Genomic DNA, 27,457 nt, shown 5'->3' with positions numbered 1-27,457 from the left:
GCATTGTACATGCTTCTCAATGTTAGTCTGTGGTCTGCTGCAAGTTCTCATCACATCAGTAATGGACCACAGCCTCATTGACCGTTGACAGTTACGTGGTCTTTCATGAGGAAAAGACGCGGTCGCTCGTGCGGGCCGCTCCGATTGGCCGTTGGGCTTGACTGGGAAACGGGAGTACTGGTGTGTGTGTGCGTGTGAGCGTCTTCATCCTGCTGGGTGTTCGTATAGCCATGGCCGGGGCGTGTATGCTAGCCTAGGCGCTCGCTGGTTTTCTCAGGGAAGGGGGGGGGGGGGGGGGGGGTGGGTCTGGCGGTTCTCCTGGGGGGTGCGCCCCACCTCCTCCTCCCTCTGGGGCTGCTCACGGGCGGGGCTGCAGACGGAGGCCTACCGTTGCCGCTGGCGATGGCGCTGGCGCTCCACGCTGTGCCACATGCCGTAGCCGAAATAGATGACGAACCCTGCAGACGTCACAACGGGCATTAGCAAAACCTGGAGAGCCACAGGATCATCCATCCATCCATCCATTATCTTAACCCGCTTATCCTGAACAGGGTCACAGGGGGGCTGGAGCCTATCCCAGCATACATTGGGCGAAAGGCAGGAATACACCCTGGACAGGTCGCCAGTCCATCGCAGGGCACACACACCATTCACTCACACACTCATACCTACGGGCAATTTAGACTCTCCAATCAACCTAACCTGCATGTCTTTGGACTGTGGGAGGAAACCGGAGTACCCGGAGGAAACCCACGCAGACACGGGGAGAACATGCAAACTCCACACAGAGAGGCCCCCGGCCGACGGGGATTCGAACCCAGGACCTCCTTGCTGTGAGGCGGCAGTGCTAACCACTGCACCATCCGTGCCGCCGCCACAGGATCAAGTAAAACCCGGACCCGCCCCAAATCAAGAACACGGACTGAAGTAACACAGTTATCCAGCTTACTCAGTAATAACCCAGGGCTAATTATAGTCCAGTGTGAAAAGGTATTTTGGAGCTCAAAATAGCCTTTTACTTTACAGAAATGATAATCCATCCAATGCAGTTCTACCAGGAGTTAACAGCCACCCTAACCAATCCAGGAACTGTAGCGGTCTGACAGTATACTGTATGCGTCACCATAGAGATGTGTTTGTAGAAAAGTACCCACCCACGGCCATCCAGACGGAGAATCGGATCCAGGTGTCCCCGCTCAGCTGGACCATGAGGTACACGTTCACAAATATACTGAGGATCGGCAGGAAGGGCAGGAAAGGCACCTGGACACAAGGACATCAGACCGTCAGTGCAGTCTGTACTCACACTGGGGGGATCTGTACCCTGCGGCCATTATGCTAAGCTTTCAATTCATCTCAAACCGAGAGCCGGGACACGGCGCATGCAAAATTGGGCCGGTTTAGAGATCATGTTCTGCTTACAGTGCTCAAAGAACGTAGCTACCGTTAGCCCCAGGGTGAAATATGATTGCAGTGCACTTTAAAGAGTAAGCCTTGGCACTGTTTAGCAAGGGAAAACTGAATGGCTCCGTCCTGCTCTGGCTGAGCGTGGCCTACTCTATACGCACCATGAAGGAGACCTTCTTCTGTGTCTGAGGCTGCCTCCAGATGACGAAGACGCAGATGAAGAAGATGAAGATGGCCACGAACAATACGCAGAGGATCCAGGGCTCCAGGTCCAGAATGGCCTGTCCTTTATACGTGGTGAGTGAGCTAACCACACAGACCACCAGCACTGTGGAGACAGACACCAGCAACTTGTGAGCATACACTCTAACCACTGCACAGCTCATCCACACAATCTCCTACATACAGCGGCGAGAGACTGAACATTTATGTAAGTCCATGCACTACGCTATTACCATGATTAATGGGATTCAAAGCTGGCCTTAGCGAGTGATAGCTAGTATGTGCCTGGTCAAGCTGGTCTGGGGCTTCTCACAGCTGTTCTGTGACTAGTCAAAGCTAGTCAAAGCTGATTAAAGCTGGTTAAACTGGTATAGTAGCCTGGTGACCAAAGTGGTGGTCTAGCTGACTGGTCCAGCTGGTGAACAGCTAAATCCAGGTAGAAGTGTCGAAAACACAGCTTAAACCAGTTGTGATCAGTTTGGGTTGGTTTAAGATCGGATTTTCTGTTATTATACCTCTTCCATCCATCCATCCATTATCTTAACCCGCTTATCCTGAACAGGGTCGCAGGGGGGCTGGAGCCTATCCCAGCATACATTGGGCGAAAGGCAGGAATACACCCTGGACAGGTCGCCAGTCCATCGCAGGGTGCACACACACCATTCACTCACACACTCATACCTACGGGCAATTTAGACTCTCCAATCAGCCTAACCTGCATGTCTTTGGACTGTGGGAGGAAACCGGAGTACCCGGAGGAAACCCACGCAGACACGGGCAGGACATGCAAACTCCGCACAGAGAGGCCCCCGGCTGACGGGGATTCAAACCCAGGACATCCTTGCTGTGAGGTGGCAGTGCTAACCACTGCACCATCCGTGCCGCCTTATTATACCTCTTGCCTTATTTATTTTAATTTACTTAGAATTTGTATTCTTTGTACGAAGTGCCAAACTACAACATTACGGACTTCATCCCTTGAAGAGCAATGTCAATGTAGGGTAGGAGAGAGAACCCAATTTACATTTTACGACAAATAAATACACGTGCGCAACATTTGCATGCTGTAACTTGTCAATTTGGGCTGGGAGAGAGAGAAAATCAACAGCCACAATTTACAACATAAATTTAGATACATGCAAGTCTTGCACACACGTAACTTATTTAATTCGAGTGCGGTCCACAGTAGCGTATTTGCTTCCCGTGGGAATTTAAAGCCAGCGCGGTTCCTAGCGTTCCCTGCGAGGGACGAGTGGTGTGCGGTGAAGACGCAGACCTATGGCGGTGACGGCGGCGTTGACCACGGTGGAGGTTTGCTCGGTGGGCAGGATGGAGGAGGAGAAGACGCAGCGCCGGGTTAGCCCCTCGGACTTCAGCACGCTCAGACACGAATCCGACCCGGTCGCCTCGCACTCCCGGTCGCGCTCCTCTAAGGTCAGGGCGTCGGTCTCGCCGTTGATCCTGGGCTTCTCCTGGGTGTAGTCTGGCTGATACCTGTCACGGGATATGAAGTCATACGCGTCACATCACATCTCCAATTTACTCCATGGCTTAGCTCAATGCTAACCATATGCTTGACTTCACGCACAGTTAAAAGGTTAAAAGCATGACTACCTTGCATTAATGGCATTTGGCAGACACTCTTATCCAGAGTGACTTAGAGTTGATTACAATGAGCAGGGGACAATCCCCCTGGAGCAATGCGGGGTTAAAAGGCCTTGCTCAAGGGCCCAACAGCTGTGCAGATCTTATTGTGGCTACACCGGGGATCAAACCACCGACCTCGCAGGTCCCAGTCATCTACCTTAACCACTACGCTACTGGCTGCTATGACTATGGTGCTGTTTCTATGCCCTGCTGTCAAATCAAATGATGACCAGCTTGATAAATTAGTTGGTCAAGCTGGTCATAAGCTGGTCTAGCTGGGTATGAGCTGGTCAACCAGCTACTGCTGGTAGCTTGTCTGAGCTGGTAGCTGGTCAGCAATGCTGAAGATTAAGAAGTAATAATGTAATAGAACAAATATTAGATGAAGTTGGATTTGGATTACTTGAGTTACACATAAGTTACACATGTAACAGGAAACTCCAAAACTGAATGAAAAAAAATGAAGTTCTCATAACCTTTTATGACTACAAACACATATTACATGTTACAACCACTAGGGGGCATGCAGCTCCTGCATGTGCAGACCAGGGTAAACTGGAATCAGTCCGACACTCTTGGAAATAAATGAACCTGAGTATAACACAGTATAACTTTGTTTGGGCTTAATGGTGGCGTGGCATTCCATAGCACACACACAGTCCATCGGATGGGTGACCACATCGGCTGATCCACGGTCAGCCACCGAGGCAGACTGAAGAAGGCTTCCAAAATCTATTAAAAACTTGATTTACAAATGATATTTCAGACCATTCACTACCCCTCACATAGAGCTGTGTTGTCCTTTTCTCATTCCACATTCCCCACATTCTTGTAATTTCTGAGCATTGCATATTTTTGGGAGGTTGTGGGTTTCGAAAAAACATAAATCACTTCTCTCTATGTAGTCAAATGTGACTGTCCTGGATCAAACCCAAATCTAAAGATGCGCACGCAGTCCGTGCAAAGTCAGGTCAAACCAGCATCACTGTGTACTCAACAGGCCACTGAGATCCACAACGCCTTCACGTTATTCAACAGGATTGCATCATAGGTCTAATTTCATTAACAAGTAAAAAACGTATTTCCGCAGTAGTATAAGGATATTTGCGTATACATGCCAGAAATTCCAGCCTAAACTGGTCACGCTGGTTTAAGCTGCGCATTGAACACTTTTTTGTGGTCAACTGTTCGCCCTCCAGTTTGACCACCAACTTACTCTGCCAGCTAGAAGTGTCGAAAACACAGCTTCAGCCATTTTAACCATCTTAGAATCCCAGCTGGTCTTAGCTTCAATGTTTCAGCAGCGATTACCACAAGCACAGGAGCCATCCCTCCGCCCGCACTCACCTAAGAATGAGAACGCACACGGCCACCAGGGAGTAGGCCAGCAGAGTTCCAATGGACATCATGTCCACCAGGGCTTTGAGGTCAAACAGGAAGGCCATGATGGCTGTAAATGGGACAGCACACAACACAGAGCGTTCCATTACAGCGGCCTCCATCAACTCCCCCAAGACAGGTTTCCACATTAAACGTGCCTCAATCCCCAAAGCGTTCACAGATCACATGACATCATACTAAACCACATACATGAGAACAGAGAAACTAATCAGAACAGGACCAACCACAGAGAGTGACAAGCATGCAATGGTTAAATACATTCAGTGACCTCTTTCTTAAGTATTTATGAGACTTATTGGTCTTCTGCTGCTGTTGCATAACCGCTTAAATGTGTTGTAGGTTCAGAGAAGCTCTTCTGCATGACCCTGTTGTAATGTGGTTATTCGAGTTACTGTCGCCTTCCTGTCAACCAATCTCTCATTAACAAGGCTTTTTTCACCCACATAATTATTTGAGGTTTGAAGGCATAATTATGCGGGGCAGGCAGTAAGAGCAGTCGTCTAGCAGTCGGAGGGTTGCCGGTTCGACCCCCCTCCCGGGCTGTGTCGAAGTGTCTCTGAGCAAGACACCAAACCCCCTTTTTCTCCTGACGAGCTGGTCGGTGGCTTGCATGGCAGCCAATCGCCGTTGATGTGGGAGTGTGTGTATGAATGGGTGAATGAGAAGCATCAATTGTAAGGCGCTATATAAATGCCAGCCATTTACCATTTACCATATTTGTATTAACGAGCTGGTGTATTAGTACCTAATAAAGTGGTCAGTGAGTGTATATGGATCCCCAATCATGTCATTAACATTAGGCTAATAATCATGAAAACATGTCTGCGTCAAACAATACTGTGTACTGTAGTATCTTTAGTTATCAGCCTGAACAATCACTGGAGCAGGAAATGGTGAAACATAGTTCAGGACCCCCTTGAAAACAAGTGCCATCTCAAGGGGCTTATCCTGCTAATAAAAAAAAAAATGCCGGTGGCCTTGGATAAAGATGTCTCGTCAATAAAAAAATAATTCACCTTTGAACGATGAACTGCAAAATACAATTGTGTTCCGTCTTCTATAATACTGCAACACAATAAGTCTAAGCTTGGAGCAAGCTTGGTGTATATGAATGCAATAGGGGTAATCAAATCGGGGACAATCGTACCCCCAAATTCGACACACAATTCTCTGAGCGTGTGCACCCACTGGCAAGAAATCAACAGCTCTATACTGCACATCTACGGCAGCTGCCGCGGTTCCACTACCTATCCTAACTCTATCCAACTTTTCATTTCATAAGGAAATGAGAAATAGTCTCACCAGTTACAGTAAGGCACTGAGAAGATATATTAATACGAATGAAGCTTTGGTCCAAAAATAAATATTACATATATTATTTTACTTTCAAATATATATTTCCCAAGGACATATAACACTCATCTAACTGTAGTTAGGGCTAGCTTTATTGCTATGTAGTATAGAAAGCAAATTCAGCTTGACCAGTGCTTGACTGAATGCCCGCTGGAACCCCAGAGATGAATCTCGGCACACATGAACCGCACACCCCAGGCTCTGATTGGCTCAACCACCTCCACCAATGACGTGCACCCGCTCCCCGATCGGCCCGCGCATGCAGGGGCCTCCTCCATCCAGGGACACACAAGCAGGGGGGGCGCGGGGGCCGTGACCCCCCTCCCTCTCTGGAGCTTACCCGCTGTGGTCCCTGCGGCCATGGTGGCCAGGGCGGGTGACTGGCGCTTACTCAGTTTGGACAGAAAGGTGAACAGTAAGCCATCCCGTGCCATCGCATACAGAATACGGGGCAGCGGGAACATGGAGCCCAGAAGGCTAGAAGGAAAAAGTCAGGGTTCAAACGCAGACATTCCGCAGCACCGTGGCAACCCGGGAGATCCTAAAAAAGCACAGCTGTGAAGGGTACCTGAGTGAGTGAGCTCGAGAGGAAAACATTTAAAGCTGTCTGAGAGCAGCAAACTGAATGTCAGACCAGGGTCAAATACATAACGGTTTTGGATTTAAATATGTTTGCTCGATTGATCTTCCCTGGTCAAGACAAGCTCAGCAAAGCGTAGAAAAGTATTTGAATCCAAAACAATTACATGTTTGACACAGGTCTGCTAAATGTCACAGCTAACATGCTGATGCGAGCAAGAATCATTTTCCTGTGCGGGAAACTAAAGGTCTCTTCTAGCTGATGCTTTCAGGGTCCCAGGTTGTCACAGGTGAACATTTCAACAACGGTCGGTCATCATTCCCCCACAGTCTCACCTGCGACTATTCCAGAGGTCATTGTGGCAATTAGAGGGGTCTTGGTCTTAGGATTGATTCGGGCTAACACTTTGAAAAGCACCCCGTCCGTAGCCATGGCATAGATTACCCGTGGCATGGGGAAAATGGAGCCAAGCAGGCTGTATGAAGATCAGAGACATGCAGATCAGATACAGGTTAGCGGCCCACACCCACAGGTACACACACCACCCAGACCTGGGGCGAATGCGTAACTGTTTTGGACTCAAAAATGCTTTTTCTGTGCTTGACTGAGCTCCCTGGTACAGCTCAGCCAACCAAGGTGGGGTCTGCACTTTTCTCAGAGTATTTAATAGGTTCCAATACACTAGACAAGGTCGGTATAGCAGTGAATCCAAAACAATTATGTATTTTGACCCAGGTCTGACACCATCACAGGCAAAACAGGCTTTCTTTTCAGGCTAACATCCTCTGAAGCAGCAGCTACAGTTACTGTAGGGGCCGGCCCCAAAGGATTCATTATGACCAATTATTTTTGTTTCGGAGAATTGGCTATAAATGCCATTATGTAATCATTCCATTTCCTTTTCAATAAAAAGGGATTAATGAGCACTGCTCTTAAAATAGCCTGGAGTCCCAGACGACTCGGAGGAGAATCGTCAGGAAATTGACTCCATTGTTCCCACCGATTGGAAGAGGAACCAACAGGAAATGTGCTAAATGCTGTTCCACCATGTCTTCAGTTCCACGGTCACCTCCACCACTGGACTGTAAATGAGGTCAATTGTGGTCAGCCAGGCGTTCAGTAATGGAGCCACTAGTACAACCACTGGCCTATGGCTAATGAGACCCTGTTGAAAGGAGTGTTATGCTGCAAAATAAGTTCATTTGCCAAGGAAAGGAAGCCTGTGAATGGAAATATTTCTTCATAAAAAGATCCAGCCCCACAAAATTCATGCATTCAACAATGATAATCACTCCATTACATTAATATTTAATATCAAGAAATGTGAACTCTGTCAGTGCATCACATGTATACACTCAAAACATGATGGACAGTGGTTGCACACAGTATTATTAAGCATATGTGACTTTAACTGATTAAGTCCCATATACCGTGTCTAAACACTCTCCGTCATTTTATTAATTAATCATTAGCGTAGGCTGAAATACATTAACATAAAATAGCAGTAAGTTACTCAGTGGTTCAGGAGTGGCATCACAAAAGTCACATAGTTTAAAAGCTTAAAAGACTGGCTCAGTTTGGAGACAAAGAGAATTTGAGAATTTATACGTTTTTTATTTTATTTGATTTGACAGAACTACCGTGGTGGAAAACTGAGAGAACCGGTCATAGTTTTTCAGCACAGGGCTGTCACAAAACCCAGTATGTGATGGTAAAATTTCATGCCAAATGCACATTCACTTATTTATTAGAATGTGCACAGTAAAATCAACTCTATTGGACTCATATGTAGAGTTGAACTAACACTGGTGATTTTACTGTGTGACTGTTTTTTGTGACACTTTGAGATGCACTCCTCCACTCCAATGGCCATAGTGAGGTAGGACAGAGCCACAGAGCGGGACACAGCGGAGGGGTTTGTGGGTGCGTATGATTGGCTCTCACCTTGTCGACAGGGCGCACAGCGACCCCACTGCCACCACGTACTTGGCGGGGCCCCACCCGACATACTCGAAGGCCATGGGCAGGGGGCTCTTGGCGTCCAGCAGGTAGTAGGGCATCATGAGGGTGAGGGCGGCTGACACGCCGAAGTAGGCCAGGAAGCAGACCAGCAGGGACACCACGATGCCCACAGGGATGGCCTTCTGCGGGTTCTTCACCTCCTCACCTGGCACGGGAAACACCTGCCTCTTTACCTGCGTCTCACTCTCCTTCTCTCTCTATCTTTCTGTCTGTCCCTCTCTCTCGATCTCTCTGTCAGTCTCTCCCTTCTGTCTCTCTCTATCTCTCTCTCTATTTCTCTCTCTGTCTCTCGCTGTCTCTGTCTCTCTCTCCATTTTCTTGGTTTTTTTGTCGGTGGTATGAAAGTTGGGGTTGTTTGGCAGGACAGGATATAATGTGATAATTCGTTTTCTATTTTTTATTTCTAGAGCCCTTTCTTTAATGTTACATGTTTAATGTTTTTAGCAGTCAGGTCTCTATGTCTGTCTATCTCTGTCTCTTTTTTTAGACTTATATATGTGTTTTGGGTCTCACACACTCCCATTTCCCCCCATTGTATAACAGGAAAATCTACCCACTGAGAACATGAGGTGACATGCAAATATTAGCAATAGCATACCTGTGGTTGCGATGCAGTCGAACCCAACGAAGGCGTAGAAACAGGTGGCCGCTCCAGCCAGCGTTCCTCCGAACCCGTACGGCATGAAGCCGCCCACACCGTAATCGCTGGTGACATTATCGGCAAATGACAGATTCCTGGATGGACAAGAAGGCCAGTAATATAATACGCCGATATTGCACAAGCGACGTCAGCACAAGAGAACACCAATTACCAAGGATCTGGTCTTAACTCCCTTTGACTAGTTAAGACCAGTTCTGCCGCATACCTTGTCACGATTGTGACATTGATGAGAGATTCTTCGGAGATCTTCCAGTTGAGGGGGTCACCCTTGACAAATCCCGAGATGATCACGAACATGAGCACAAGCACGTTGACGGCGGTGAAGACCTTATTAACCCAGGCAGACTCCTTTACTCCGAACGACAGAAGCCCTGAGGAAAGAGTGACACAAATCAAACCCCGTCAGAATTCTTCACTCACAAAGTACAGGCACTCAGTGGTGCTGTCAAGAGTATCCCAGGTCAATCGAACTATAGCAGGTGAGAAGAATTAACCAAGACCTGATTTAATGGGAAATATCTTATTCTAGCCCAAGGCACAGTTCAGTTGTGTACTACCGTTCCATGGCTGGGTCTTAGACATGAATGTCATTACATGCTTTAGCTTCGGTGCAAACTCTCCTCAAGAGAGCAGTAAGCTGGAGTACATGCAGCCATAGTGCAGAGTATTTTATTTTCGTCAATAAAATGTCCTTCTGGTTGCTTGACAGAAATGTCTTGTTTACAGCAGCAAAATGTTCTGTGGGAAGACTGAAGCCATTGTACAGCGTGGGACTACATCACCATTTTGGAAAGCCACCAAACCCTCGCCTCTGCATATGAGTGGAGAGGCCTGTTGGCCACCTGATTCCTAATGCTGAAACAATCCCATCTTTTCACTGTCCTTTGGCCTTGTGACATGCCCTCTCTACCATGTGACCAGTACGTGAACGTATTCTGTTGCTTCTTATTAAAATCTGATTTTATTTTTATATCTGCAATGCCAAACCCGTAATATTTAAATTATGAAAGATATTTATGAGCTTGTTTATATTTGCTGTCAACAGAAATTCAAGAGTTCGGAATGTCCCCATAAAGTAACATGTGACATTCGTTCATTTCAGTTCCAGCCTATGTGGTGCTCTGGGGAGGCCATTTTGTAGAACTTCAGGTGACCAGTAAAGATGCGCTGTACCTGAGAGCAGTAAGATGAGGCAGACGGCGAAGAAGTCTGGGTATTCGGCCAGGCCAGGAGAACTCATCCTGAAGTAGGTTTTGCAGAAATGCTCGATGTGCTCGCCGATGAGCTCGTCAAACGTCCCGCTCCACGCTCGGGCCACGCTGGAGGTTCCTGTACGGAGAGAAGCCGATGAGCAGGACCCGGTTTCACAACTCTGTCTGTCTTCTGTCACTAAAAACTGGTCCTTTATCTGACGGGTTATTAACATGAAATTAACAGCGGCTCAGAAACTTCACTTGTACCCAAGTAAATAAAATGCACAGGATCCTTTAACCAAGATCTTTAAGGACTCTATCAACATATTCAAGTTAAAAATAAGGACCTTGGTAAGATCCTAATTAAGATATTTACCAGGGTAGGTATCCAACACTTTACACGCAGCAATGCAGTGGCTATTCAATACTGTATACACATAAGGGCATTCCCAAACCCTGCTCTTTTTAGATGATGGGTCTATATAAGAAAAGCTTTATTTGTGTAAACCAAATTAGACATACATTAGATAATTTTTGAAATGGGGAAATGTTAAGAAAATATTCTTTCAAATGTTTTTGCAGAGGAAAGTTTGGGATTCCCAGGGGATCCCTAAAACCCAAGCTTTATAAGCCTTAAAGGGCATTGTGGTGCCTGGGGACGTATGAAAAAAGTCCTGAGAAATCCCAGAAGTTCATCTGTAGTACATGGTAACACATTAAGGTCACATGAATTGGCATTAACTAAAGTAGGTCCAGACCAATAATTTTTACAGCTTTATTAATATAGTTTGCTAATGTATAAACATTCATGTAACAAATACATTACTTAGAAGTCATTAATGAATGAAAAGTTATTTCATGCTTAATGAATGTATTTTTACATCATTAATTCATGATTAACATCTACAGTAGATAATGCCAGTTCATGTGACCTTATTGTAACGTGTGAGCGCATGTTTTCAGACTAGCTCACCAATGACGTAGGAGAGGATGAGGTTCCAGCCGGTGATGAAGGCCCAGAGCTCCCCCACGGTGACGTAGCTGTACAGGTAGGCGGAGCCGGTCTTGGGCACACGGGCGCCGAACTCGGCGTAGCAGAGCCCCGCCATCACGGAGGCCAGCGCGGCGATGAGGAAGGACACCACGATGCTGGGGCCCGAGTTGCCCTTGGCGACCTCGCCGGCCAGCACGTAGACCCCCGCCCCCAGGGTGCTGCCCACGCCCAGGGCGATGAGGTCCAGCGTGGACAGGCAGCGGCACAGCTTGGAGTCCTCCAGACTGTCCATGTTCACCACCTTCCTCCGCACCAGCGAGCGGCCGAACGAGAGCATGTGGGCCAACATCCTGTTCCGAGGTCCTGTCGGGAACGCCGGGAAAGGTCAGTATTGTCCCATAAAACGGACAGGGAACGCTCACCGTGACACAAAAACCATGGGTGGACAGGGAGACGGAAACCATGGCTGGGAGCGATGCAAAAATCGAGACCTTAGAATTATAAAGATCTAACTGGTGTGAAATAAATGTGTGCATGAAGATTTCCCAAAAAAATCGTTTCGAAGTATGAAAAGATGCTACATTTCAAAGGTTCCATCTGCTTGGAGCCCATTCGTTTTGGTACCTGTGAATAACTCAAAACCCCTCAGAATGCAGATAGAAACATATAGTTCCAAGGTCACGCAATGATGAGGAGAATCACACTTCAAACTCTGTGGTTGGAGGCTTTATTCTCATGCGAGTCACTGCCTCTGTACCGGAAGGTACTTAACCCAAAAATCTAAGTCAGTGTTAGAACTCCATTGCTTTCAGGTGCCTCACACCTTAGTGTTAATAATTTCAGTAAATATGTATAAAAAATTGTGTATAAAGACAGAAACCTGTGCATGTTGTTCTTCATAAGTACTACTGAAACTAAAAATCACAGGCGTCAACCTTTCTGGTGCCTCTCTTCACCTTAATCTTTGTATTTATGCCTCGCTACCTGCTCAACAAGCTTTTTCATTTACTGTGATGGAGGTAAGGAAAGGAACACAGCTAAGCCCTAGCCTAATGATACTCTGCTGCCGAACTCTGAGATACATTGTGAATGTTTGTTTTTCTTTAAGCGGTCTACTTGTTCACAAGCCAAAGCTTCACTTGCAACTGTTTTAACAACTGCCGTCATTGGCCAATCACAACAGTGCCTCCAGCAGGTATTACATAACGCTTCTGAAACAAATAAACCGGACACAAATAGGAAAACAGCTTTAAAACACAATAATGGGAAGGGTATGGCAGATGACCCACTGCTTTAAAAAGATCTACTGTACGTTTAAAAAAAAACCAAAAAAAAAAAACACGTTAAACATTCCACTGTGTGATCTGCTGATCAACGGGACAGGACTCCAGGAGGGAAGTATTCTAAAGGCTTTCTGCAATAATTACACAAACCTCATTATATCCCAACTTTTACTGAAAGGCTTTGTGTGCATATGAAGGATAAAATATCTGCATTCAAAGGAGTGCAATGAGTGTTTACAAAATGAAACACAAAGCCCTTCTCTCTGAGAAAATGCCACTGCAGTTGCTTCCTGCACTAATTGCATCACTTCCAATGGAAAATGTAAATTAAGAGGCCTTCACGGACATAAAGTTTTGCTTTGTTCTTGACAACAATTCCCATGTGCATTGTTTAGCTCACTGGCCTGCATCCAAATGAATTGAAAAACTCATCGAAAGTATGCGGAGATCACCATCTCTGTGGTGACCTTCTGAGACAAACTATTGCACTGGGAAATATGTTAAGCTTGTGACAGCACTGATGCAATTTAACTAAAAGCTTCCAAGGACCAACTATGTTATACAGGCTGCAAAACTGTCTGCACATTAATATCCATTTAATCAAGTCTGGTTTTAAGCCACAGGAAACAGAAAGGCTATCTCCTATGTAACTATGCATTACCATAGAAATTTGAGTTATATAAACACATTCTGGAGGACTGCAGCTGAGCACCACAGGCGGGTCAGAGGACTCTCGTATCCCACAATGCCCCACAGCTGGAATCAGGGGTCACGTGAGTCTCTGGCCGTGAGGCCTGGGTCGAGCCCAAAGGGTTACCTTTCACTTCCTGATGAGTGAACCCCACACTGAACCCCGCCCAGTGATGTCTACTTGGAAGCAGTTACTGCAGCAGAATTTCAGGAAGGTCTTTAATATGGTTTATTTTCTCATACAAAAATACTGTAGGTACTGTAAATGTGCACGTGTGTGTGTGTGTGTGTGTGTGTGTGTGTGTATGCTTATATGTACATGCATGGGTGCATGAGGCAGTGATGTCAAAGGCTATATAGGTCCGTACCACTACATGCATAGTGTAACTCCTTGACGCAGAACCAACAATTTTGCTATTTTGTTTAAGTTTGTCTTTCTGTATAATTGTAAGTGCATTATCGTCCTGACGACAGTAACAAAGAGCAAATCTACATATGTGTTCAGCACCTACCTGCAGAGGATTCTGGTGAGACAAAAAATATTGCGTATTCTGGAGTCACACACAATGGCTGCCAAAGCTGCACATATATTGTACACACAAAGGAGGAACCACCACTGAACCTAGTAAGCTCTCTCTCTCTCTCTCTCTCACTCTCCCTCTCTCTCTCTCTCTCTCTCTCTTTCTGTCTGTGACACAGAAATGGCCGTCAGAAAGGTAAATCACAGTCCAAGATCCAAGACAAGTCTCAAGTTCGTTCAACACTTCTTCAACCAAAATACTTTCTGCTGACATCCCACAACCCAATGCAGCTATATTTACTCTGTCGGTAGAATCTGGCTCTGTCTCAACATGCTCTTCCCCTGTCCCCCAGACCCAGTGACCCTCCCCAGCACTGCTGTGAGAGGAGGGGAAAGGGGAAGAGGGAGGGAGGGAGGGAGGGAGAGAGGGAGGGAGGGAGGGGGGGGGCTGTCAGGGGGGGCCAAGTCGCTCCGTACAGCCTCTGGGCTAGGGGTCACACGAGGGCCTGCACAGCCAGTGCACAGAGAGAGAGAGAGAGAGAGAGAGAGAGAGAGAGAGAGGGAGGGTGAGAGAGGGGGAGGGAGAGGAAGAGGGGGAGAGAGAGAGAGTGAGGGTGAGGGTGAGAGAGGGAGAGGGAGAGGAAGAGGGGGAGAGAGAGTGAGGGTGAGAGATGTAGAGAGAGTGAGAGAGAGAGGGAGGGTGAGAGAGAGGGAGAGAAAGAGGGAGAGAGAGAGAGAGGGTGAAAGATGTAGAGAGAGAGGGTGAGAGAGTGAGAGATGCAGAGAGAGTGAGAGAGAGAGAGAGAGAGAGAGAGGGAGGGTGAGAGAGGGAGAGGAAGAGGAAGAGGGGGGGAGAGAGAGGGTGAGAGATGTAGAGAGAGAGGGTGAGAGAGGGAGAGAGTGAGAGATGCAGAGAGAGATCTATTCCATCCCTCTGCCTCGGTCAAAGCCCCTTATAGTTTATAGTTGTTGCAGTTGATGTGTGTTTGGGCTGTGCCAATAAAGCCATTGACCTTGAATATGAACTTCATGAGCGAGATAGAGAGAAACGGAGAGAGATAGAAAGAGACGGAGACAGAGCACATGAGAGAGAGAGAGAGAGAGAGAGAGATATAAGAGAGGGATAGGAGAAAGAGAGAGCTCCTGTCACTTAAAAAAAAAAAAAAGAAGATTTCTAATGTACACACAGGCCAAACAGCCCCAGCTGCCGGAGTGCTTGCTGAGCACAGATAAACGGTTGGGCAACGTTGACAAACATTGAAACAGACAGGTCTGTTTGCCCAGCTCAGCCTGGAAGAGCTCCTAAAAGCATGGACGCTGATTGGTCCGGGAAGGGTGGAGGAGCAGCGGCCTTGCACAATGTTCCGCTGAGGTCGCGGACATGCGCGATCGGACGCGATTCTGACGCCTTTCGCCTCCCCCCTTTATATCGGTGTCACAGGATACCTTCTGAGAACACTATGATACAAAACATGGTCAGAAACAGCAGCGGCAGACCTGAGCCCCTTTATGGTACCCTTCTCTTTTAGGATGCCGATGGCACGTGACAAAGAGGACTCGCCACAGGATCGCCTGCGATTCTCACACAGAACAGCGACAGGTGACCTACGAAGAACCCATGGGGAAAAAAACCGACCAGGTGTATCTTGAGAATGTCAAATCGTATTCAAATCAAAATGGCCGCCCGACCACAACCTTTAACCAAAACCAGCTTTATGAAAGGAAAACACGTCCGGGATAAGCACAGGCCCCTTCGGGGTAAAAAGGATCAGGGGGCCAGGTGCTGTCCGTTTGTGTCTGCGTTACACTTGGCTCAGGAGGGCCTGAGACACCAGAAAAGGGGTCTGGTCTCCTCTGAGAATGACACCCCCCCGCCCACCCGCCAGTGCCCCAGCTCACCTCTCAGCAGCCTGGCCCCCCGGCCCCCTTTGCTGGCTCAGACACTGGAGTACGAGTAAATGCCAGACGTAATGAATGGGAGGTTTGGGCCACTGATGCCAGGTATCCCCCCCCAAGCCCCACACCCCAACCCCAACCCCCCCCCCCCCCCCCCTGTTCCTTACCACAGCCCCATCAGCTTACTTAATCAGTCTGTCCATTCTCTAATATATCTGCAGGGCCATCGGGCTGAGAGCAACACAGAGTTTCTTTTGCCTCTCAAATTAAGCCAAGACTTGGAGCCGAACTGGGAGATCGCTCTCGTTGAAACATGCATCTTTCAGTCAAGTATTTAGCCTGAAAAATGCGCCGGACAGGAATAGCAGTCCAAACAGTGGTAAAAGAGATCTAGCTTTGGCACCAAACTCAAATTTATTTTATTACAGCCACAGCTAATAATAGTCGTCTGTGGTCACGGCTCTGTTCTGCCTGTGCGGCGGCATTTTCATTTTTCCCTAAATGACCAAAAACACACATACTGACATAACAGTCTGTCCGCCCACCTTTTCCATTCAAACTCTGTCCGTTAGAATCTAAACCTCACGCTGACCCAGTTCAGCACAGCCCTGTTAGTCTAGTAATGTGAGAAAAATGGCAAATAAACTGATTAAAGCATATGACAACAAGGAATTTGAGGGCACTGCTATCATTTGATAAAACAAACAAAATTTGTCAAGGACCTAATTCTAAACCATGCTTAATCCTCCAGAGAGATTCTCACATAATTTTACACAAAAATGTTTGAGAAAGAACATTATCATATTCGTATTACTACAACATATTTTAAAAAAGAAAAAGAAAAAAAAGCTTATAATGAAATTAATTACAACACAGGTAGCCTTAGGTAACCTTAGGCAGCTGCGAGCCTACCAGTTGGTCTGGCCAGAGAGCCAAATTAAGCCTTTTCAGGCCAAACAAACGCCATGGTATCACTCAGGACTTGCACAATACCAAAGCGAATGCTGACGGACCGAAAGGCTGCCATTCGCCTGTGCCAAACTGAGTACGGAGGGGCCAGACAGATTCCACACAAAGCCGGGATCCTTTGAGTAATGTTTTAATCAAATCAAGCAGAATGTCCGCAACTTTACAGGCAAATCAGGGATGCTCTTTTTACATACATATATGAAATGTATATATGTAAGGTTCCTATCTTGGTCACTGATAACCAGGGGCGTGCACAGGACTCACTGTGTTCCGAACAGAACACGGGGGGCGCTTCCATCAAAAATTGATGTCCTTTCAATTGTAGTTTTTATCCTGAGGAATGTGGTTTATTATTATGGTTGTTTATTGACTATCCCAGACACTCAAACACTTTGATTTACGTGAACTGGACCAATAATTAGGCTATAGCTTCCCCACCGCAGTCACAGGGGAGCACCATTACCTTGTCACTGTATGCTGAAACGGATCATGTACGTGACTTTATCAAGTTTTTATAAACACGGAAGGAATGAAACACGTACACAAACAAAAACCAACGCATTTTTGTGCTTTTCCATCCATTTGGAAGTAATCTGTTATTTATTCATCATGAAAGTTGTTCGGAACATCGTGAGGCAACGTGGTGTTCGGAACAGTGAGTTCACATTACTCCAGCACATTGGATAAACATTTGCTACTTGAAAACACAATGACATAAAATACTGTCGTATTCGACAATCTCAAAGGACAGCAATCCGACGGAATTCAGACTTCATTATGGCGATAATTTTAATTTATTGTTGACAACCAAATTTCCCAATTAGCACACCCTCACGCAATGAAAGTAGTGCCATGCGGTTTAGGCTACTAGATGCAAATAACCGGCATGCAAAACAAAACATTCGGTCGCATTTGTCTGAATATTCGATTCGGATATTCATCGCAATTATCCTGGTATTGCGGTTATTGCAAAGCCGCCAACCTGTCCTGATGCATTCTGGAACATTCAGTTTTAAACTGTAGACTACTAATACCGGCAGTTTTATTTTTAGTTGAAGGCTAATACTTTGTGGATTTAATGTATTATGGCAAATGGCCATTTGTCAAAAAGGTTTCACTCGGTCTTTATTCATGTTTTGCCATGTCCCCCCCCCCCCCCCCCCCCCCCCCCCCCCCCACAATGAGCGCACGCCCCTGCTGATATCTAGTGCTTAAAAAACATGTTTATTCCAAACAGTCAGCACAACTCAATATTGTAAGTGAACAGAATCTGGAAAACATGAAGATGGAGTGGTTGCAAAAAGTATTGAACCTTTCACAAATAGGCTGTGAATGCAGATTTGGTCACCTAGTGACCCAAATGACTTAACACAGTAATCTCCTAACACCTATCAAATATCATATCTGCAAATTGACTCAGCAAAGCAGTTGGACAGCAGTGGAACCTGTTTGTTCCTATTACCAATTTACCAATAAATGTTTGAGCTTCTGTGGAGTGATAAGAGGAAAAATGTCAAATGGTCTACGGATCACAAAACAGCGACAACACCACAACACTGCTATGCGCTATGTGTGTCAAATCTTTACAATGCAATTCATGTTTCTTCAATCCAAATGTTGCAAAATATAACAGCTGATTATTGTGGAAAGGCTCAACTGACACCACACTGTTAAAAAGGGTGATTTATCATTCTAAACATTAATATCCATCAAAATACCAATGAGGCAATGTGCCTAAAATGACAACGCACTAAAGTGTAAAGTGTCTCACAGCAGTTTCCTAGTGTGCTGAGAATTTACACACCTTGTGAAAGGTAATACAAGATGAAAGACCGTACCTTTTCCAACAGTAGAAAGTATTTTCCACAGAAGTTTTAAAAAAAACGTCTCAAAAAAAAGTTCCACCTTTTTAAGAAATGTGACCGTTTCAGAAACAAAATGGATTTATTGTCCCACTTCTCTCAAAGCAACTGTTTATATACAATTCTAAAACTGTTGCTTTGTTGTAATTGGTCAAAGGTAGACACAGTCAAAACGGGGCTCCAATCCAACTTAACTGTTTTGTTTAGCAAAGAAAATAAAATAAAGTCCAGCTAGTCCAGATTTTTCACCAAAGACACCATTCAAGCAAAATGCAAACAATCGAAGTGTAACGCCATAGCACAAAGTGACCACAGTGAAGCAGTCTTTTATGAAAATGTCATCGCCAGATTAGATGTCTAGACTTAAATCAGCTCTTCCAGGGCTTGTACAAATTTCACATCCAGACAGATTAGTTCCAACAATTTGAGCAAACTCTCCAAAGATGTGCTATATTGTGGCAGTGCCTTCAAAGGCTTTTATGCATAGCAAGAGCATGCACAGGATCGAGTCAGCATATATCATATTACTATGAGTCATTACTAAATATTTTACAATGTGGACACCAGAAGACATTAAATTAATGTCAGTACATTTCTGGAGGACACTGAGGTATCCTTCCAGTAATCATGCAAAATCATCTCAGTCACTTAAAATTCATATTCCATCATATTCCATCATATTCATGTAATCCGAATCCATGTAGCCTACAGAAATGAATTAATATTGCATTTAATAAGATGGAAACAACTAGACACATTATACTGAAGACACACAATACATTGACAAATGTTGACATAGAATTTGCACAGAAACTCAAACTGACCATTATTTATGATTACGCTTTCTGCCAATTTGTTGAATGCAGAAATAAGCAAACCCCCCCAAGTAACTATTTAGGATGCATTATCAGAACAACCAGGTCAGCAGACAAATCCTCAAGAGTATAAACAACTGCAGGAGCACAGTTTATATTCTTCATAGTAAATCCCTTAGCCTGGGGTGGATGGTGGTATAAGCACTCTTAGTTAAACCTAATGCAGTGTCTATTAAAGGTATTAGGCAGGTAGCTGTATGTCCAAGAATACCTTCTGCATTATTGATATGAATGTCTCCCAAGACCTTCCACAATTTCCTGTATTTACCTGGCCCGTTCACTACATTTCCTGGAATATCGGTCTCCTTTATTAAAGATTATCTCTTTTCACTTAAATCCCAATGGGCATATCATTCAGTTAACCATATCCATTATAACCATATCCATGCATTCGGATGTGGATGCTGACCTAACTGACTGCCCTTATTACAGCCTGCATATACTGTATGTACATGACAGGTTTATTTTTATTCCCACAATAATGTTTACTCCTGAAATAAACATCATTTGAAAGAACAGACCATGTATTCCCTCTTCTGAAGGCTTGTAAACATCCCGAATTAGAAGCATCTCTCCAACAGCTGCACACATATGTGCACATAAGATGCTCTACAGCACGTGCTGTTTATCTAAGAACATTATTTCAGGAAGAGAAAAGCGAAATGCATGGAGTAGCAGTCAAGCACAACAGGACAGAGCACTTGTACTGGGCGAGATTAAATTAAAAGTGTGATAACCCTGAAGCCAGCGGTAATGGGGACACAGAGGACACCGTATAAACAGCAGGCCCAGGCGCGTCACTGATGTGTTCACAGTTCCTATATTGGCTCTTAGATCAGCCTGCTGGAGCAAAAACAACTGAGATAGTCAACAGGTCCAAGTGAGCAAACAATATAAACGTCTTATTAAAACACCCCATCAAGCAGAATCTCCACACTCTGCGGGTGCAAACAAACTCTGAGCCAGGACAGTCCAATATCTATTAACAGAAAACTGCTTCTCTGGCAAGATACAAGACACCACAGTTTTTCAAAGTATTGAGAAGAAAAGATAGCAGCTAGGTGTTTACCTGGTGCAACATTATTGATAGGGAAACTGGCTTTTTGCATTCAAGGAGGTTCAATGGCCTATCATCACTTGCATGTTAAAATATATGTAAAGCATATTAAAGCACATACAGAGTTGCAACATTTTGATGGGATCAAACTTCTTTGTGAGACTTCTTCACCTTGAAATCTTATGATTATATTATATTATATTATATTATATATTTCAAAATATTTGAGTGCCATCATGCCCATCCCTGACTGACAAGCATCTAAACTAATTTTCATGGTCAAATTCATATTTCCCAGAGTAAGGCAATTAAATAAACAGTGAAGACAACATTCAAATCCCTACTGAAACTACAAGCATTTAGTTATAAAATAAAGAATTGCCTTAAGCAATTTCACGCAGTAATTGTATAACTAAACTATTGTTCTTGGTGGTCTCACATGACATCCTGTTTGAACCCTCTGTCATTGAAGAGCATGAAACATCACAGATCTCAAACAGTGAGCTGTTTGCACTGTCATTGATGAATTGATCTCTCTGGACCAAATACTGTTACTGATCAGCTTATTGAGTGGATTGGATGGGTCTCTCGGTCTGGTCTCTCACAGTTTGACGTGGCCTCTGTCCCTGATCCCACACAGATGGTGCTATTTGCAAATGATAAAGCAGGAGCTCGACATCAACAACTTTATCTACTGACCACTTAGGAAGCAATTCTATCCTTCTGAATCCCACTCTTCCTAAAAGATATCATGGCATTCTTCAAAACAGCAGAGGCATTGACCCTAGTATATATTGCCTAAACTGGCTATGCACACATTGATGACTAATCATTCCCAGCACAGCTCTTGCATTCCCCACCTTGATTCCCCAAATTTGGACTTCACTAAACCAAACTTGATGAATAAATATGAATGGAATTGTGAAAATACAATGTCAGCTGCCAAACCTAATCATGTTTCACAAAGGGCCCATAACAAGCTGTGCTTTGGAGGCTCCAGGGGACTATAGACAGGATTCCAGATTTCGCTTACTACCATACTCTGGTCTGACGGTCTCATCACATGATGGTCATCATGAACTGTAGCTGAAGACCATGTACTTTGGATGCTACCAGACCTTTGAGACAATCAATGGCAGTAAGACTATTGGCAAGATGTGGAAATTTCACAGAAGTCTATGAAACTCTTGTGCTTATTTGAAAGCAAAGTTATTTAAACAAAAGTATTTTCCAAAATGAATCATATCTGAATTATACTGGATAAAAGAATGCTTTCTGAAATGCATGCATTATCCCTGCCTTGAAAAATGTCTGTTGAAACAAGCTGCAATCGCATGGTTGAAAATTCTTGGCTCATTAATGTATTAAACTAGTATTAGTGGGAGGTAATGCAATCATAAATGACAGCTTAATCCCAAGAAATATTAAGTTCAGTGGTCCAGAACCAAGGGACTTCATTGAACTTAATATGCCACAAGTTTTTTTCTTCGTACTGGCAAATTCATTCTTTGAAAGCAAGAAGTCCCTGGAGACATGGCTCACAGCCCCTTTTTCAGATTTTTTTTCCTGATCTAATGTAATACAGAAAACCCTGTTTATTATCCGGGTTTTGGAAGAGCAGTTTGGACTTAGGATGTATGAACACTGCACAGTGGGACAGAGGAGAGACAGCCCAGCATCTGTAAGTCAATCACTTTGACTTAGTTTAACTGAAGGCTTTTATTGTCCTAATCTCGCCGTGTTACTCTGTTACACCGCAACAGATGGCTCTTCATTTATTTGGAGAATCTTTTGAAACTGGGAGAAGACGTGTGTGAAATTTTTGCCTCAAATGTCTGATGTCAATCAAGCCACTTGGAACAACAATAGATTTCTGCTGTCCATGAAGCCCTCATTAACTTTCAGTGCATAATTCAAGCATCCTATCACTATGCTTTACACAGGTTCATTTTGCACTGTTATTTTAAATTAAGAACTAAAACTCAAAAAACAAAATATTGGATTATATTATATACTACTCTGTTGTCTTCCCACAAAAAACAATCAAGAGACTTAGACTCTGAGCAGCCACAATAAAGATATCAAATCTGCATATGGTCTGTTTCCAGGTCAGTTCTGCACAGATTTGGCAAGTGCATTCAATTTAGATATATCACCGAGTCTATGAAGGTTGTTTGTCTTGTTGGTCGTAAATTCAAAGCGTGCAACTCAACAGCATGCCTGCATATTTTCCCAAATGTACAGGTACCAGCCATCAGTGCAATTCATGAATATACATTTGAACTTAGTTGTGACTCAAGGTATGGTCTGGTCTGGTGAAACAACAAGATATGAGAAGAAAAATAAATAAATAAATATGTTTTATTTCCCTGAAGTCATAATACAACCCCGAGACAATATTCACTCAGTGAGCTCTTTATGGGGTATTAACTTATTTTTTACACTTACTAACCCTTCTGCTGCAGCCTACCCACTTGGAGGTTTGTCACTGGATGTTTTTTAGTTTTTCACCAGCATGGTCAAAGTCACTTTGATCACATTTATGACATTTGACAGCTGAACCTCTTGATGACATGCTTTTATGCATTTAGTTGCTGTGTGTGTATGTGTGTGTGTATATATATATATATATATATATATATATATATATATATATATATATATATATATATGAATTGATTTTTTTCCCTGGTATTGCATTGATATAAATATATTTGAGATCGACAGCTGAAGAGTTGAACACGACAATCAAAGAATATGAATTTAACTGCAGTATTCACGTATTAACATTTTCACACATCCAGTTTGTATCTGAACGGACGGTGAACCATCTCGTTTATGAGATATTCCTGCGTCTCATCCCCTGTGAAAAATAGTATATACTTCATATAATCTCTAATTATACCAGAAGTATTCTGCATAATCAAAACTGATAACTTACACATGTAGTTCCAACTAGCACTTGTCTGTACATAACACTGATTAAAACGCTATCATCCGAAACTCCTGGGAATGTTATGCTTATGCGGGTTATGCATCCACGCATAATAATGCTTCAGTGTTCGCTTTGCAAGCCGCGAAGCCCTGCAGCTGCCGCTAGAGTCTTTGCATGCAACTTAATTCCTGTGCATGTAAAGTTTGCATGTATATTTCAGCACTCGAACAGTGGATAACATTAGGTAGGAACTAAATATGATTTTTGGATAATAATGATAATGATTTTAGAAAGTAATACAAGTCATCAAGAATTACCAAACCACGAATCACCAAAATTAGAATGGGAATAATGACTCATTTAATGTATTACATTAATGCAACCAAGTTAGACTGACTAGAAAACTAATAATAAGAAGAAGAACATATCAATGCGTATGGTCAAACACGGTCTATTCTACGCTATACCGTTTACGCTGTAACTTCACGAAAACCGACTCGGCAGTATATAGGTATATGCATTACCTTGCCACGAAGCCACTTACTTTGTGAGGATCTCGAAGCGGAGGACAGCGGCGGTCTCAACAGCGGTTCTGAACTCGATTCAAAACTTGTATTTCGCAGCTGTTAAATACTCCCTCCACGTGCGTTCTACTTCGACATCTAAAAAGAGGGTGGGTTTGGCGCGTATGCGAGCGGGCGCAGTAGATAATTGGTAAATATCTGGGCAGGGATCTACAATGTAGCCTATCTGAAGACGACTGAGCATTGCCTTTCACATATTTGGATAAAGGAAGAAGACTTGCGCAGAAAGTGGTATGTAAATATCTTAGCGAAAAGGTGCGACTTGGAGAGGCTGCTTGCTTAAACTTGCTCATTGTTCGCTTAAGTTTAGGGGGAAAGTTATGTCTTGCAACGGGCGGTGGGGGAGGTTACATTATAATGTCAAAAGAAATGGGTTTAGTAATGAAGTGCCAAGCTATTCACTTTAATGTTGTAAGCAACATAAAACATTTTCTTTTTTCCCTTTTACCGTAGGCAAATTGAACCAATTTCCCTACAGTGGAATGAATAGAAATATTTGTATTACTGACCGGAAATTTCCCGGCCAAGTTCCTTGTGTTGGGTTACCGTAGATTCAATATTTTAATCCTTTTGATTTCAATCTATTAGTTATATGTTTAATGAATGCACTGCAGTATCATCAGAGTTTGGTTTGGTGGTGAAGATTAGTGAAGTTATGAGTAAATCAGACGGGTGACAAATGGTAGGAAAAACCTGAATAAATTAGTGGAGAAGCATAACGAATGCAGATGCTTCCAGACAGGTGTACTGCATGATACGATTAAGCAGTTAACATTTTAATGCTCTGTGGCATGTCTAAAAATGCTGCGCACTTGACCTAGATTTTGGATCAAGATGATGAATGAATCATCCTACACCATATTCATAATATGTGGGCGAGCGCATTTGTTGCATACACCAAGAGAACGGTACGGGGGGGGGGGGGGGGGGGGAACCCACTTATCTCTTTAGATTATCTCTTTAAAGGGTCGCTGCACATCAATACACAGTTATTCTGAATGATCACCTTTATCCTTATCCTGTGGTGAAACATTTTCATCCTGATGGGAATGGTCTCTTCCAGGATGACATTGCCCCCATCCACAGGGTCACTGAAAGGTTGGATGAGTATGAAAATGATGTGAGTCATATGCTATGGCCTTCCCAGTCACCAGATATCTCAACCCAATTGAACACTTATGGGAGATTTTGTACCCATATGTTACAAAGTGCTCTCCACTGCCACCATCAAAGCACCAAGTGAAGGAATAACCTTTGGAAGAATGGTGTTTCATGCCAGTCCCAGAGATTTGTGGAATCTATGCCAAGGTGCAATTAAGATTTTCTGGTGGCTTATGATGGCCTAATACCTTAGTCATTATATGTTGTAGGTTTTATGGAATGATTTTAAATGTAAGCCCCATCCTCTCCCTATTTGCTTTCAATTTCCTTAATCCTAGGTGTTTCATTTTGGGCATTTTGGGTAGTAACAGTTTACACACCACACATCAATCTCACTATTAACCTTCTGGAGAGATTATTTCTCTGTTTGTAATAGGGTCAAATGTGTGAATCTATGATGACTGGGTTAGCAGTGACTCACTCATTTGAGCCAATCAAAGTGTCAATCCATTCAATTTTGAATTGTAAACATGCAAAATAAAAGCTGAACTCCTGCAGAATACAATGATTACAAACAAGCAATACAAAGACCAGGACATTAAACATAAATAGATTAAAAAAGATTAGTGGAATGCAACCAAAGTATTTTTGGTTATCATATTTAATTATGAATTGAAGACTATGGAAGAATGACTATTAAGAATCAACAGGTAACTGAGATCTCCTAGCAAGCTGGTCTGTCCTCTACTAAAGAGCTAACTCTGAGAATGATTTGTTTCTGGTGACTTTGTGTCAGGTATCAGCTCTTGATTTTTAAAATAATACAATTTTATTTTAATATCCAGGTATAATCTGATGTGTGGACTGATGTGTATGGAATCTTGTACGTTGTAGCGTTAACCAAAGCACAGTATTCCTGATTTTACAAATGCAAATACTGATTGACAAAGATTCATTGCATCCAACAAGTAATCTGATACATTATAGTATATCTTGTACCGTATTTCTTTTCTATGTACAGTCAGGGTCACTTATTAATGGCAGTTACACTACATCACTGAGCTCAACTAAATTGACACGTCAAGGGGTTTTAGACAGCGCATTACTTGGTTGTGAGACTCGGCATTAACTGTTAACTTCTTTGCCATTATTACTCTGCAGTTTTTTATTCGCCACGATCAGAACTCCTAAGTGCAAGTAATTTCATTGTTTCCTAAGTGATAAAAAACCGCTTCACCGCCCCCTGCTGTTTTGGAACGCTGATTGTCGCCTTCGTGTTCGTCCAGAGGTTTTACATGTTGCAGTCGCGCTCACATTCGTAAACGTCGTGAAAATAATTCACCGATGTCCTCGTGGGGAATGTGGAGTCAGAGTGCAAACAGCTTGTGATGACATTTTACCCCCAGAGTGAGCGATCCTGTTTCCCTCATCCATGTCTTGGGTCCCGGGAATTCCAACAACATTAACTAGCAAATATGGAATCAGTGCGGGTGCTGAGCTGGCACATATTTAAGGGAAAGCATGCACTTTGAGACATTCCGGTTAATGGTGTTTTTTTATTGTTCTGGGCCACTGGGCCTGTGTTCATGTAAGTTCCAGGAAGCTCTGATCCCTGATGTCCTCTCCAGTCCTGACCCTGCAAGCATTGCCAATGTGTCTGTTTTTTCTCAATTTATACATCAGCGAGCTCTCGCAGCAGAAAATAAACATTCCCCACAGTATATTTTGACTTTCTCATAAACCTCATTGGTGAAATATTTTGTAACTATTTCTGCTTCTCATCTCTTTTTCATGTGTTGCCATATAGTTCTCACTTAATAGGTATCCATCGTTTCCAGTTTCTTGCATGCCACCTGAAAAACCGTACACCTGTAGCCCTATCCCCTGCTACCCGGGAAAGGTCATGAACAACATCCACCTTGTATCACTGCATCCCCCACCCTGCACCACACCTGTAGCGATCCTAAAAAACAGCCTCTTGACCTCTTGATTTACGCAGTGAAGCGATTTTGTTCAGTCATTTAGCGATGCAATAAGTCAGGTTTTTTTTTTTTTTTTCAGATGTTTCGTTTCTTCAGATGCTTTTTTCTTTCACTGAATTTCTTTTCCAGGAGTGTTAATCAATCTCATTACGTACACTCAGCATAATAGTGACATTTTTAAAGGTCTACTCTAAAATAAATACGGCTACATTTTTATTATGTG

The 27,457-nt window shown here is 43.8% G+C and overlaps 1 protein-coding gene across 2 annotated transcripts; it reads right to left on the bottom strand.

Moving 5' to 3' along the window:
- Nucleotides 1-347: 347 nt before the first annotated feature.
- On the bottom strand, nt 348-24,151 carry slc7a2 (solute carrier family 7 member 2). 2 transcript variants are annotated; one of them, XM_061251467.1, is made up of 12 exons: nt 24,112-24,151; nt 11,460-11,843; nt 10,467-10,622; nt 9,499-9,664; nt 9,231-9,367; nt 8,555-8,777; nt 6,946-7,085; nt 4,624-4,726; nt 2,906-3,123; nt 1,569-1,735; nt 1,155-1,263; nt 348-458 (listed from the first exon to the last, which is right to left on the bottom strand). In XM_061251467.1, exons 2-12 carry the CDS (start codon nt 11,827-11,829, stop codon nt 385-387), a joined length of 1,863 nt encoding a protein of 620 aa, XP_061107451.1. In that variant the 5' UTR covers nt 11,830-11,843; nt 24,112-24,151; the 3' UTR covers nt 348-384. The 2 variants fall into 2 exon arrangements, with proteins under 2 accessions (XP_061107451.1, XP_061107452.1); XM_061251468.1 differs by lacking the exon at nt 6,946-7,085 and adding an exon at nt 6,371-6,507.
- Between the last annotated feature and the right edge of the window lie 3,306 nt (nt 24,152-27,457).

Source organism: Conger conger, chromosome 8, assembly GCF_963514075.1.
Source record: "Conger conger chromosome 8, fConCon1.1, whole genome shotgun sequence".
NCBI lineage: Eukaryota > Metazoa > Chordata > Actinopteri > Anguilliformes > Congridae > Conger > Conger conger.
This window is presented reverse-complemented; position numbering and strand designations above follow the sequence as displayed.

Excerpts from the sequence above, each read along its gene's own strand:
- slc7a2 (XM_061251467.1), bottom strand. The coding sequence starts at position 11,829 with ATGTTGGCCCACATGCTCTCGTTCGGCCGCTCGCTGGTGCGGAGGAAG. Across the intron at positions 1,736-2,905 it reads CGCCGCCGTCACCGCCATAG|TGCTGGTGGTCTGTGTGGTT; the intron begins GTCTGCGTCTTC and ends CTGTCTCCACAG. Across the intron at positions 459-1,154 it reads CTCCGTCTGGATGGCCGTGG|GGTTCGTCATCTATTTCGGC; the intron begins GTGGGTACTTTT and ends TGACGTCTGCAG.